The sequence below is a fragment of the Diuraphis noxia genome, unplaced genomic scaffold, assembly GCF_037042655.1.
Source record: "Diuraphis noxia isolate RWA-SAM2 unplaced genomic scaffold, SU_Dnox_SAM2 contig0002, whole genome shotgun sequence".
Lineage (NCBI taxonomy): Eukaryota > Metazoa > Arthropoda > Insecta > Hemiptera > Aphididae > Diuraphis > Diuraphis noxia.
In genome coordinates this window covers 53,115,777-53,131,795 of record NW_028301712.1, presented here as the reverse complement: position 1 = coordinate 53,131,795, position 16,019 = coordinate 53,115,777, and the positions used below count along the sequence as shown (strand labels likewise).

Below are 16,019 nucleotides of genomic sequence, written 5' to 3'. Positions count from 1 at the left end.
TTAGAAAATATTAAAAATACATACCTAGACCCGACTTTTTTATAAGCACTTAATATTCAAGTTTTAAAAATATGTAAAATTAATCATTGCAAATTATTTTGAATTAAAAATTCATCCTAACAATCATAATTATGTAAAATTACTTCCAAAAAATAATAAATAATAAGATATCTTAATATCAATGCAATCGTAACAATGTACTGGTAACTAATGGTGTACAAACCTTAAAGCCAATAGATAAATGCTACATTTACGTTTGCTACATGTGATGCGTTATAAATAAATCAGTAAAACTTTTTTAAATTTATTATTATAGTTAGACTACTTTTTAAAACAGTTTTTTAAGTAAATACCTATTTTAGTAAGCTTGCAGTTGAATATAAATATTTAATATTGTTCTATTACAATAAATGATAACATAATATGGATATATATATAAAATATATGCCTTAACTTAATATAATGTTCACATGATAAGTAAAAGACTTAAATAGTTTTGAATATATAATTCATATAATTTATTAATATTAAGTTACAGTAATTATTTGGCATTTTATAAGACTACAAGGAACAGGTAAAATAAATACATAGGTCTGGTGTAAATATAAAACTCAATTTGAGGGTGGACATAGGCCACATAAAGTACACATTATTGAGATTAGAAGCACCCACCTTTTTATTAATTTGCTTTGGCCTTTTAAGTATAGTTTTATTAACACGAAATAGGAGTTACTACTATTGAGAGCTTTCCATTAACAATTTTATACAATTATTTACGATTTTCATTAAACATTTTATAAACTCGACCACTCGACAATTTGACATAAATGTAGGTATAATATAAAATTATAAGTCAATAATATTCATAAATATAACTGATCTATAAATTGTGAAATTGGATTGAACAATTCACTTTTATAAAACCATTTACTTGCAAACTATATCCATTTGCTTAATATTATTATTACTTGTTCTTTTTGATAATACATCATAGTTTTATCTATCACAAATGAACTGTAGAAGAATTCTTTTTATATGTAGGTCTTCTATCTCTCGTCTGAATAGTCACTGGATAACCATTAGCACTTCTCATCAATAAATCTAATTTTAATTTAATATCACTTAATTTTACGTCTGTGTGTACGCTGTAGTTTCTCAAAAACGTAGATACGAGAACTTTCATTGACAACATGGCGTATTTTGATCCTATAATTTTAAAAAATTAAATACAGGTATATTAAATATTGGAGTAATATATCGGGTGATCCATTTAACGAGTAGTACTCATTATTTCAAAACCTATTAACGACTTAGAAAATATTTTTTTATATAATAAAGTCGTTAATAAACATACTTTTATAAAATGTTTTTAATTGTTTTACTCTTTTTAATGACAACGTACATTTCTAAATTCTTAAACCAAAGTGGAATATTTTTTTGGTTTTCTTCGATGGATAAATATCAAATATGGAAGTGTATTAGTTTAGAGTTCTGAAATAATGAGTTTCTAACGTTTAATAAATCACCCCGCGATATGTTTTATCTTTATAATATTAACTTATACAGTTATAACTTACCTAGGCAACCCCTTGGGCCACCACTAAAAGCTATGAAACTAAATTTATGACGTTTAGAAACATTTTCAGCGTCGAAGTTATCCGGGTTGAAGGACCATGGATTCGGATACAGATCAGGAATATGATGCGTACATATCGGGGATATAATACATGTTGTTCCTTTTGGCAGTGTGTGATCACCGGAAACTAAATTTTAAATGATTGCAAAATATAATTTATTGAGATACAGCTGATTTTATGTTTACTTACAAATTTTGACATCGTCTTGTAGTTGTCTAAGTAACAACGGTCCTATAGGATATAATCGAAGAGTTTCCCGTAAACATTGTTCGAGGTAAACAAGTTTAGTAGTGTCTTCAATAGTAATTGTTTGGTCACCGTCGCCTAACACATCATATATCTCATCGTAAACCTTGTCCTGAAATTTCAAAGAAAAAAATGGGTACAGCGTAGTGTATTTTTTAATCTATCTCGTACAGCCATACACAAATTTGCATGACCTTTGTGCACGTTATCAAAAATTTACCTAAAAATTGTAGACACGTTTATGCGAATTTATTTAAAAGTAAATAGCATTGAAAGAAAAATAATGAATAAATTAAGAACATTTATCTGATGAAGAAAACTTCAATTTATTTAAAATGTTGGGAAAATTATCAAATTACAAAAACACAACAAAAAAATATAAATTATATAATAAAATGCATGGAAAAAAATTCAATCTAATATCATCTATAATCCAAACATTCCATACTCACAAGTATAATTAATAGTTAGCTAGATAGGTAATATACTAAAAAGTATACTAATTAAAGCGTAAATATATGTTTTTGTAATACTATTAGAGCAAACTCGTTGTGTATTTTGAATAATAGTAATAGGTTCAGAATTAAATTATGGTTCCAAACATGCACTAAAATGGAGAGAAATATTACGCTGAAATTTTGAATTAATTTAGGTACGCCTTAAATGTGTATGTATTAAGAAAATGCATACAAATGGTATTCCTTCCACTGCGCGAATCAAACATATTCCATTTCTTTTCAAGGATTTAATTCCTGATACAATAAATTATACGTAATTATGTTAATATTTCTTGATTACCCAACCAGATACTATTATATTATCAATCAACACTGTTCAACGGAATCTCTAATCTCTAATAAATCACGATGTATCAATATTTTTAAAAAATATTACTGGCAGGCACTTACTTGAATTTCCGGATGGATAGCCAGTAGTAATAGGCAGAAGCAAAGTGTGACAGCACTAGTTTCACTACCCTGTAATTAATTTTTTTAAGTTACTTAAAAATTATTGGCAATCTTAACTTTTTTTATTGTACTTACACCAATCATCATTGTCACGACTTCGTCTCTAAGTTCTTCATCGGAAAAGTTTGCACCAGCTTCATTCAGTTCCAATAACGTGTCCAAAAATACTTTTAAACGGTTTTCTGAAATATAATAAAAATAAACGATAAAACTGCACATAATATTTCAATATTAAATCAAATAATATATAATTAATAAATTATAACAAATAATATTTTATCGTTGTATCGAATTACTCACTTTTGTCAACGTTGACATCTATGGCATTATTTTGACTTTCAATTTTCTTCTGTGCATATTTTTCTTTCATTTCCTTAATCACCTAAAATCGTAAAAATAAAATTACCAAAAGCTAACTCTCCCTTTGGTTAACTATGCCGTGTTTAATCCAGCATTACCAGAAAGGTACATTTGAACTCTCCTAAGTCTATAATAAACTAATAAGTAATAACTCATAACTTTGTTTGTACATAATAATTATATTATTTTAATTTAATGTTTATAATGATATGAACATGCAGAATTTTGAAATGTGACCTTCATCTGAATTCCATTTAAAAAGTAAATTATCTAAACTATTTAAATAATAAAATTGATAATAATTTCAACCTTTTGATTTAATTTATATGAACATACAACAGATTAAAAAAATCTAAAGGTGTCTATTTTTAACCAGTATTTATATTCTATAATTGTTGCGACATAATTTTAAAATAACTTGGGAGAGCTTACATATTGCTTTCAGTTAAACAATATTTTAATGTTAGCCCGGAAGAGTTTAACACTTCCCCTAAGCATAACGTTTATTTAATTATTAACATTAAATTACCTGATTTGGAAGTTTGTGCAGCGTTTTGTAGACGTTGTGCAGTCCCGTAAGTTTTCCGTAAATTGAAAATATTATATCAGGGTGCAACCAGGGTTTGTAAATTCTCATAGAATCTAATTCCGATGCTCTAAAAATAAAAACTTTATCTTACAAATAAATTCTTTATGTTTTATGCATGTAATTTCGTTACTTTGTTAACGCTTCAGCAAATTCAGACTCGTTATTTAATTGAGTGTCAAGATTGTAACCCATTGCAGTTTCTATAAGTAACGTAATATTAGGTATAAGCAAAATAAATATACCAAATATTATGTAAATACCTATGTACATGACATAGTATTTTAAACATTGAAATACTTACGACAAATTATATCAAGAGTGGTATTTGATATATAGTCCCAAAGATCAAATGGTTGTGTTTTACCTACTTCATTTTTTAGATTTCTTGTGAGAATTCGATTTTTCTCATTAAAGACAGGAAAAAACTGATCAAGAAGATTGGCGTTAAACACTGGAGTAATGAGTCGACGATGTCTTCGCCATTTATGAACTAAAATATTTTTAATATTGTTATTGAATAATATGTATATGTTTATACAAATTTACATTTTAATAATCAGTAACTATATTAGAATATATTTATTTATTTATTTTTTTATTATTATTACAATTAAACCTGCAGTGACTATTGCCATTAGACTAACATTATTGAACTATATTTTATATTATACATTATTATAATAGTTAGTAGGTATAATTAGATTTTGCCGAATATTGGTGAATATTTTATCAAACTAATAATTAGGTTTTAATCGAAAGTATGATAATTCATTTTTAATTTTCTTCTTGAGATCTGGCCTTTTCAAATATCTATAGATGTTATCTTGTATTAAATTATAATACTCTTCTAATGATAATGTTCATCTAATTGAGTAATTGACATTTATTTTACATATATGCTATATATATATATATATATATATATATATATATTAACTTAATAACAAAATAATTAATTTATTAAATTAAAGTTAACATAAATAAACTAATAAATTAATGTTCAGAACTCATTAACAATTTCTAATAATTAGAACTGGACAATTAAACGATTTATGAATTTATAAATAAATTATAAATACATTCGAACAATCAATAAAGATTAATAACGTTAAAATACAAAAATCTATAGCGCTACATTATTGAATTAGAAAATATATGCACTACGTTTACTCGTAGACCATGGTCGTATGTTCACTGTTGTATAGGTCAATGGCCAGACAATATGAAATTGGTTATATTTTACTATGTATAAAGACCCATTTCCCTATAAATACCACTTTTACATAATAATAATCTTTATTTGTTTAATATACTATAATTAATGATAATGTATGCATACCTACTTGTATAATAATTATTAACTGCATTTTTATTGATGTTATAATAATTGTAATTTCACACTCAGTTAAAATATGCAAGAGCAAGTTTATTTGTTTACGATTTCTTTTTCAATATTAATTTATCAATAAAATATCAATTATGAAAAACATAAACAAAATCGACGTGCAAATTATCAAGGATTAAATTTTTTCATACTGACCTGGAGCTGAAAACAAGCCTTCACCTACAGTATTCTTGAAAAATTTATAGAACTGGTCTTTCTCCAGGGCCTTGGAACTATTTAATACTATCTGAAACAAATCAGGTTTTAAATAACATAGCTGTTAACTGTTTAGTTTCCGTCAAGTTTTATGACATGTATGTGGAAATTGTTTATCCAGACATCATAATAGGATAATACATCACGCCATAACACATACGTTTTTTATTTCCTGACACCCGCACCCACGACTAATTTTAATTTTAATTAAACCAGTTTGTCTTTCTAATCTATAACAATAAAACATTAGTAATAGCTGATTTTATACTCTTAAAATAATTACTTGTACGTCTTCTGGTTTGCTTATGGTGACGCCCAAAGATGTACCCATCCATACTTTAAACGGTTCAGAACCATATATGTCGAACAATTTAATTATTCTCTCTATGACCTCTAAAAAAAAAGCCAAAATGAATCATTTTTCGTTCAGCGTTGTTTTGTAATCGTCATGGTTCGACTTACGTTGGGGTGTACCAACAAACTCAAGCCCTGCTCCAATAATCGGGTATGCCGGCGGTCCTGTCATTCTGGATGCCAATTTTTCGAAGTGTCTGCGATTCCATTTAAAGTGACACCATAGCACCACAATAAAAGAAATTACTGCATAAGCAGTCAACTCAGTACTTGTCATTCGGAGCCCACTTACTGAATATTTAGAAGCCAAGGGAAAATCTTGAGAAACCTCCATTCTATAAAAACGATGTAAAAAAATTCATAAATCCATTTTTTTTAACTACCTATACTATTAACTAACAATAATTTTTAAGGAGACCAATATTTATTTCACGTGAGAATATTTCATTCAAATTTTAAATTCAAATGCTCACATGCATAACAAATAAACGCGTGGCATTACAACAAAATTTAATTTTAAATTCTAACAAGAACAACTTAGGAGAATCTTCGTGTTAATTTGCTCTCTGACCTAGCAAAAAAAAATTGTACAATATCAAATGCCTAAAAATAGCTCAAAATGAATCAATATATTTTAAAAATATACCATATACCAATGTCTGAAAAATGCAAATACAAAATAATGTGTTTGGTGAAAATTTAAATTATCATAGGTGATTCGATTTTTAGTTATAAAAAGTCGGTTTTGTTAAAAATTTCTATTGTGGAAATGTTCTCTCACACGCTAATTTTCATTAATTTTCACTTTTTCTTGATTATGAGAAGAAGTAAGTATTGAGGAGTTTTACTGAATTGAGTACTTAGCAGATCCAATTTGATTCCAGAAAAAATGTTCAAAGTTAAAGATTGTAATGTTAATATTACAATAAAAGAAAAAAAGTGTAAAAATATATAACAAACATCATCGTTAAACAAATTTACATTCATCGCTCGTACTAGCTGTTGTCTACTTTTTCTCTCCACTGTCCCTCAATATTTTCTGGTTTTTATTTATTAAGTAGCTACATTTATTTAGTATTATAACTAATATTGTTCAGAGATTAATAATAATTACGTGTAAATTTATTGTTTACTAATTTTTATTTCACAATTCATTTAGGATCATCTTAGATTATTTTATCTTAGATAAATTAATTATCTTAGATTTTTACTAGAGTTCAGGACCTCTTGCATTTGCAAAGTTTTTTGTAGTGGTCGTAGATTATTCTAGGTGAGCTATAAATTTGTCTTATGATATGCCAAAATTAAATACTAAGTTTGAATTTAAATATTTTTCATATTTCGTCATATTTGAAGAAAAGTACATATTTGAGCAATTTATAGCATATTTAGGATATTTCGAATTTTTATATTTTTATAAACGTAAAATCATAATTGGACGGTCGTAGTCTGTCGTCTCTAACACACGTTTGTTTATTTACGATATTATTTTTATCGCTTAATAATCAACCCTTTTATCGACAATATTGACAATTGTATAGTTGTGGTAAAAACCTAACATCCTACAGACACTTATCATTTTTATTATATTATGTACTTACCTACATTTTAGATTTTTATTTTTATAATTATAATTTACTTGATACGTTTTTCAAAAACAAAATAAAAAATTGGTTGAATATTTTGACAATTTTGAATTAATATTTCGATAATTTTAAGTGCAACAGGTAAGATCTTGAACCCTTGTTATCACCAATTCACCGAAATTTTTTTTTAAATTATAACATAATAGTATTTTTTTTAAATTTTTATCTAAATTTCACTTGTACCACCTGTAAGTTTAAATTATCACACCCAGTTGAACTTAGTGTTATTAAAAAGTATATAAAACTAACAGAGTGATTAAATAATTACTATCAATATTTAATTTTAAATTATTTAAATGCATATTTATACCTAAATATTTATAAAATTTAGAGTAATTAATTCATTTTGACAAAGATGAAAAAATTGAAAAAAATTGAGTTTGTACTTTGTACCTACATATTTATAATAAACTATGTTTCAATTTCAATTTATAATTTTATTAATATAATATAACAACTAGTTTATTATGAACTGTAATTAGTGTATACATTTTTAGTAAGTTTTTTTATCAATATTTTATTTAAATCTGTACCTAGTATTGTACTTTTGCGTTAAACACTTTTTTTATTTTATTTTAAATGAGCCTCAATAACAAAGGTTATTGGCCTTTAACATTAATATTTTTTTACACAAGAATGAATCATTAACAATAATATATATAAAACAAAGGTAATAGTATGAACAAAAAAGGATTGAGATATATCTAGGTTAAATAATTTGATATAGTTTAGTTTGTTTGTTAAATACTTTATACGAATACTCAGTATAATGCAATATAATATAATATGAAAGAATAATAAACACCAGTATAATTGTTTTCTCTTTCTTATACGCACATACCATATAGGTAGTTACAAGTATTAAAAACTCTCGCAGTAATTCACTTATTATTATTACATATGTAGTTTAAATTAATAAATTATACCCATTATAATATTGAATATATAAATAATACCCATATTTTTTGAGATTCACCAAATAACGATTTTTAATATTTTTATTCTTATAAACAAATATATTTTTGAAAATAAAAATATCTATTAAATAATAAACAAATGACAAAATATCTATGATAATATTCTTTATTGTTGTTATAGGTAGTAGGTAATGATTTTTATTGTATCTCAGTTGTGTAATCACTACGAATAAAAAATGAAGAGAAATTTGTATTATATTATACACGTGTTTGAACTATAAAACCGAAAAAATATATCACTAATGCGCTCTCTCAAGTTATTCAAGCTATATTACATATAATTATAACATTACGAAAATTTTTGCTTTTCAATACTTTTTAAGATCGTATAAAATCAACATACCTAAGTATGACTACAAAGATTTTTTCGTAATCATCATCTATTAAACTTTAATAATTAAAGGTTATATATTTTAAAAGACCCACCACAGCGCCTTATTCGTCATATAATGAACTACAACTCCTGATTCTCACCTTTATTCTATCCTATTATACCGTACTCATAGACGTGTTTGTAACATTTGATAATTCATAAGATTATTTTCATTTAAATGTTATTCGTAATGTTGGAGTAAGAGAAATTGAATTCATACAGGTGTGTGATATGGTCGTTTATAATTTTGATAAACCTTATAAAATCGAAAAATCAACTCTTCATACAACTTGGGATATTATCAAATTTAGTAACTCGATAACTCAAAGCCAAAAAGGATAAACAGAAATTGAGTTTTAAAATTATTAATCATACTAATGCAATAATTTTAACGATTTAAATTAGTTATTTGATTCGATATATTCTTCAAAATTATTTTCCACTTGTATAATTGCCTTATGGACGCAATTTTATATGCAGGTATGTAATAGTAAACAAAACACTACCCTTTTGACGTAATGATATTATGATATGGTCACTATTATAGCTATCTAAATAATTCTCATTTAATTATAATTGTTTATCGGTACACAGAAGTGCGAGTATTATTACGTCTGTAAGATAGACATAGGAAGATGATTGAATTGAAACACCTTGAACCAACGATATTCTAATAGGGTTATACCTATGTTGTAAAAGTTTAGATTGCCTATTTAAAAATTAGATGACCTTGATAGTGTACTGGAAAAACTAGAACACCTCGTGGCTCGTATCTAGGAATGAACTTCTATAGTTTATGGAATGTGATTCTGATAATCTGATACATGCGTACACTAAAATTTCCTTGGATGGATACAAGTAGGTACATTAAACATTAATAGTAAATACATTTTTATAACTCTGTGTGTGATAGTATGAATCATTAAGTTCTATAAAGCACACATTCAAAAGTTGTTTTTTTTTCCATTACTATATCTGAACACAAGGTAGACAGGCTGTCGGAAATAATCAATCACTTACTGTACTGACGACAAGATCGTCTTCATCAAGGTAAATAAAGAACAACAATTTTTAGGGGCTAATAAGTGACACGATACATTTGGAAGTAATAGACAGCCGTCTCAATATTATACTCTCTAGGACTTACAATTACATTAGCTTTTTCACCAATGTAATTATTACAGTTATTTGAATCAAAGTAGCAATTATACATATTTTCTGGAAGTCAAACTTATAATTATTTAACGTTTGTATTTTTGTAAAGCTTATAAAATATATCTGACTAATCAATTTCGTTTGAAATCGGTAGAATATCTAGACAAGTGTATTGTGTAGTACATATATTACCATTGTTTGACTGTTTAATAGAAAATATTAATGCATAATATGGGAGTAAGACTTCTAAATGGTTTTTTTTATACAAAAATCAAAGTATAAAACACTTTTGATCACTTTCATACGTGGTATAAATTTTTTATAATAAATCAAAATTGTTATATAACTTTTAAATTTGTAAGTAGTAAATATTTCATCATACGTCGTCAAATTTGTATTCATCTCATAGTTGTTAAATAAAATGAAATCGTGTCAGTTAATACGAGACTAGTTTTCATGTCACGTAAAATTACTTCATCAAAGTCAAAGTGATTTTTTTACGATTTAATTGGAACTGAATAACTATTATAAACAAATAATTCTATAAGATTATTTAAACTCGTAGTGATTTTGTTATTAAAATCATAAAATTTGTAATGACTAATCTTTTTTTATTATTATAGTTATTTTAGTTATTTACAAATTATAATAATGTAAATAACCATTGTCGTTAAAAGTGTTTGAAATTATGACAGTTTAATACAATTGATATGAATTTATGAAATATGTTTGTATTCTAAATAACTATACCTACCTATCAAAAAATGTACTTCATCAATTCTCAACATATAATGACAACTCGTTAATTCTTATTTAACACATTTTTTTTTAAATTTTCATTACAGATTCTAGGTAACATTTTTATTATTCTATATAATATCATAATAAAAGTATTAGTGTTTTACAATTTTTAAAGTTTTAACGATATATTTGGAATATAAGTCAGGGTATATATATCAACGAATAAGATTTAATTAGGAATAAAAATATGTAATCTGCAAAACTATTTTTAATAAGATTATTGATAATTGATACAATATGCAGCGAACTAAACATATTTTTAAAATATATAGTACATTAAGTATGTTAAGAATCTTTTAACATAATTGTTCTTGGTATTAAATATGAATATTAAAAAATTAAACTAAAAAAGGTAATCACTAAAAATAAACTACTCTTAATTTAAACGTGTTTAAATATTGTTTTGAACTATTTATAGATCGAGATTTAAAATGCTGAGTTAAATTAACAATAAATGATAATCATTGTATTACTTACTTTGCAACGTCCTATGATAGAAATCGTCTTGTGTCTTGTCAATGCTCCAACCGCAACTAAAGTAGAAAATGTCCAAATGATGCCCCCTACAACCTCAATGACAAGGCTGATAGCAGGTAGGTCGCTCAATGAAACCTGTTCATACAGAAGTAATATAATAAATATATCACTTATAGGCACATGGGTTATAAAATATCCCCCCTGTTAATGAAAAACATTTTAGCAGGGCATTTTAATAATTCATTCGGGTTATATTATACCAATCGGCAGTGTTGAATTAAATTTTGATTTAACGTGACTTAATGACAGATTTTACGGAAGAGTCATAAGATGACTAGGTTAATAGTCAATATATGAATGATATTTATGTGAAATATATCTATATGAGATATTTTCAAAAAAAAAAGTTAAAAATGAATTATTAACTTATGTTACATAATTGAATTTGTTATTCTAAACTATATTTTGATAATTAAACAATTTATTAATACATTAATCCATGTTATGTTATAGTATTTTTATAGTACCTACTATTATTCAAGTCGGTTTGTGTATAGAAACCCATATGAAACAAACAAACTCAAGATTTAATATTCAAAATTATTTGATAATATTGGTAGGATTTAATTGGTATTTTTAAAACCTAAGCCTGTTTTAACAGAATATCAAATGTAATCAAAAATTTCAAATTCTTTACTTTGGAAGTCAAAATGAATTAACATTTTACTACAGACATTGCAGTGTAACCCCACTCACCCCTCCTTCTGACACAATGTATTGATGAAAATGCGATATATTTTAGTTTATATTTTAATGTGACAATTTTTTTTTTACTCTTTTAATTTAAACGAAAAATCACCCAATGACTTATATAACCGCGGGTTGAAAAATAAAACATAGTTTCTTGGTGAATTAAAATATTTCAGCTGTATTTAGTCGCATATTCAATTCCCTACTCTATGTATATAAGTTAAAAATCAATAATTGGTAGGATTCACTATAAGTAGGTACTTAACTATACTTTGTATTTATTTCATGACAAAGTTTATATGTTTTGTCGATAAGCCTTATTTTGATAAATTCAAATTATAAAAATAATACATTTTTAAATATTTATGATTCATAATCTATGATTATGTAAAGCTAAGTAAAACCAGATAAAAAAACTAGAAAATATCGAGATCATGTTTATTTTATTAGTATCTGATAAAGTGCTATTGATTTTTGTTTGGGAATTATCATTAGGTTAGGGTAAGTTACTAAAAATATGAGTTACAATAATTTTAAAGGGACAATATAGGTACTTTTAATAAATACCTAGGTATTTTTGTATGTGCAGAAAACATTATAAAGTCTTGATACCTTGTTGATTGAGCCGTCTCGGAATCTGAGGTATCTTGAGGTTATTCTTGATCAGTGACTAAACTTCGCCGCGCACGTGGACACGGTCGCCAAAAAGGTCTACCAGACGGGTGCCTCGTTGGCTAGGCTAATGGTTCATACCCACTTTGCCAAATCCCAATTCGCCGACAACTCAATTTGCCGACAAATATACCAGTTTTAAAATATTTTTAAAATATTCCCTTTTCGCCGACAGTCTAGTATATTATTGATATAAGTTCGATGTTTAAATGTTTTTCCACACATAAAAATATAAAATCCACATGTAGTATAGATTGGTGAATTTAGTTCAGTCCTCCAGCGAATCGTGGTTTTAGAAATAAACTGAAAGTAAGTAATATTTGTATTAATTAAAAAAAAAATAAAAATAAAAAAAAAGATGCATATTTTATAAATTATAAGTGCATAAGTGCATGCATATGTGATATATAGCGCATCAAGTTCCAACCTACATTATAATAATAAAATGTTGTTTTTTTTTAAATATAATTAATGAAGGAAGAAATTTCGAATAATCCAACAAAACCAGTACCTAAAGCATTTAAAGAAATAAGGAGATCTGTAATTACTTCAGGAATACAAGGTGCTACAAACTCTGAAATTATAGATGCTATTCCAGTATTTACTAGCATAAAAAGTTCCGGTTACAGAAAAAAAATGAAAATGATTCCCCCTTTACCGTCGAAATTATGCGATTTAACGATTGAAGGTGACTGGCGTTCTACAAACGATGGGAGAGATTTTTTATTAGGTTATTATTTTACATTATTTTAAAATTTAACTACCGTGTGTTCACCAATTTAGGGAACACTGGATTTCTCAGGATATACAGTATTACAGTTATATGTATATTATGTATATACATTATTTAGGTTCAGAAGGAAATGATGAAAAAATAATTATATTTGGAACAGATGGATTTTTAAAACGACTTTGTAGCAGTGAAATCGTTTTCATGGATGGTACATTTAAATCTGCCCCCAAATTATTTATGCAAATATACACATTACACTGTTTTGTAATGGGTGTTATGGTGCCAATGGTTAGTATGTTATCATTTAAAATATGTAGTATATTTTTTTATTACATTTATTTCATTATATTTTTTAAAGATTTTATTTTTATTATTAATATTTAATTTTAATTATTATATTTAAATAACAATGTTTTTTATATTTATATTTATATATTTAGGTTTATGCTCTTTTACCGAATAAAAGCACTAGTACGTATACAAGAATGTTCAATATAATTAAAGAAGCTGCTTTGAGAAATGATTTGGCTTTCAAGCCCAAAACATTTCAAATTGATTTTAAAATAGGAATGATTGTTGCTATACGAGATTCATTTGGATATAACATAGAAATAAAAGGATGCCTTTTTCATTTTGGGCAATCTATATGGCGACAAGTACAAAAACTTGGTTAAGTGCACGATTATACACACAATGATGAAGTGAAAAAAATGGTTCGAAGAATATGTGCCTTAGCTCTGGTGCCTATCGATGAAATAGATGAGTGTTGGTCAATTATTCATGCTGAAGCACCAGTTAATGAAAGTAACTGAAAACGATTTAATTATAATTTGATTAGCATATATAATATTTACTTTTTTTTAGACGTTATAAAACTTATGGACTATTTTGTGGATACATATTTGAATAGTGATGTATGCATGTTTGACCGGAAAATATGGAATCATTTCAACACCGATAGGACACGTACAACTAACCACCTAGAAGGTTGGCATGCAGCTTTAAACTGGAGTATAAGTCGACCAAAAGTCGAAAGTCGGCAAACTGGGATGTCGACGAATTGGGATTCGGAAAATTGGGTTTCGGCGACGTGGGAAGACACGAGGCTAATGCCAAACGTGAGAGGCCCGTCTCAATGGAAGAGGAGACTACTGGCGTCGGTTACTGAGAACCAGCTCCTGTACGCAGCTCCGGTGTGGGGAAAAACTGTTTTTGATTCCGCCAGGACCAGGGTTAAACTAATTCGACCGCAGAGAACCGTTGACTTCAAGGTTATTAGGGCGTACAGAACTGTGTATGACGAGGCTGCGCTATTGTTGGCATTCATGCCCCCAGTCGACCTAGTCGGGCTCGAGAGACTAAGAATCCGAAAACGACTGGAGAGGCCATTAAGAGGGATGAAAGGCTGACCACCATTGGCCATTGCAGTGGCAAACGAGATGGGCTTCAACTGCTAAAGCGTCATGGACAAGAGCGTTAATCCCGGGCGTCGGAAGGTGGTAGGGAAGAACTGTTCCCATGGTACCTATGACATACCACATGAGACGCAGGCACTCACGGGCCATGGTTGCTTTTAGCAACACTTCAACCGTTTCGGAAGGGCAGAGAGAGCGCGCGCGCGGTGTCTGTACTGCGAGTGCCACTCCGACGACGCGGAACACATCCTGTTCGTGTGCCCGCGCTGAGGAATTCATCACTGGCAGGAGTTCTCTGAGCGATTGTTGATTTTTAAAATATTATTGATATTTTAATCTGGCGCACCTACCTACTTACCTTATACAGTAGGGTCTCGATAATCCGAACACAGGCTAATCCGAAAGACGCGGTAATCTGAACGGGCTTGAGAATTATCTTATCTCCATAATATATAAAATATTATACTATACAATTTTTCAATTGTGTGAGACAAGGCATACCAATCCATAATGGGAATCAATCAACAAAAAAAAAAAATAAATCGATATTTTAAATATTAAAGTTCATAATTATACTCATAATTATATTAATATTTTTATATATTCGTTGTCTTTTGAAATTACGAGCTTTTACACGATTAATACAAATAAAAATAAAATTTCATATCTTAATTACAATAAAATTTATGTTTTTTTTTAAGCCATAGGTAATCCGGACAAATCGCTAATCCGTACGACGCCTTTCCCCAACATCGTTCGGATTATCGAGACCCTACTGTAGTATATTTTGTGACTTTAAGCATTGATATCGTCAATTCAATAAATGTTTAAATACCTATCTATTTTCAAATATTTCTAAATATAGGTAAATAGATTTATTTTTAATTCTAAGATAATTAACTTCAATATTACAATTTTATAATGGTACTGTTGCAGGGTTATATACCAAATGTATTAATTTTATTTCCTACTAAAATTTAATGAACCAATTTGGCATTTAAGTACACAATTTAAAATACAAAACTACAATAAAATAACTACAATTCATTTTTTTTTTTTTAATAGACAAAAATATTAGTGTTTCGTATTTCATATTTGTAATCTGTATACGTAATAATAAATGATAACAAATATTCTTATACAAAAAAATACTACTATATAATATTATAGCTAGGTTATATCTGTTTGTTTTTAAATATATACTTTGGACATGTACTATCAGATATATTAGCTAGTTCCTATAGGTACCTATAATTAAGTTTAATA

At 27.2% G+C, this 16,019-nt stretch overlaps 1 protein-coding gene and 1 pseudogene across 1 annotated transcript; one reads left to right on the top strand and one right to left on the bottom strand.

Annotated features, from left to right (window-relative positions):
- Positions 1-491: 491 nt before the first annotated feature.
- LOC107163800 (cytochrome P450 4C1-like) lies at positions 492-11,321 on the bottom strand. Its single transcript, XM_015511382.2, has 13 exons — positions 11,184-11,321; positions 5,863-6,089; positions 5,684-5,793; positions 5,341-5,431; positions 4,102-4,290; positions 3,931-4,000; positions 3,741-3,867; positions 3,152-3,233; positions 2,927-3,033; positions 2,792-2,860; positions 1,827-1,995; positions 1,578-1,763; positions 492-1,206 (listed from the first exon to the last, which is right to left on the bottom strand). The coding sequence occupies exons 2-13, from the start codon at positions 6,086-6,088 to the stop codon at positions 1,004-1,006; spliced, it is 1,629 nt and encodes a 542-aa protein (XP_015366868.2). The 5' UTR covers position 6,089; positions 11,184-11,321; the 3' UTR covers positions 492-1,003.
- Positions 11,312-14,747, top strand: LOC149058660 (uncharacterized; annotated as a pseudogene).
- The last annotated feature ends 1,272 nt before the right edge of the window (positions 14,748-16,019 follow it).

Bases quoted from the DNA above. Each gene is read 5' to 3' on its own strand.
- LOC107163800 (XM_015511382.2), bottom strand. From the start codon at position 6,088: ATGGAGGTTTCTCAAGATTTTCCCTTGGCTTCTAAATATTCAGTAAGT. The intron at 5,432-5,683 runs GTAATTATTTTA...GATTTGTTTCAG, and splicing joins GCAAACCAGAAGACGTACAA to ATAGTATTAAATAGTTCCAA. The intron at 4,001-4,101 runs GTAAGTATTTCA...CGTTACTTATAG, and splicing joins CACTCTTGATATAATTTGTC to AAACTGCAATGGGTTACAAT.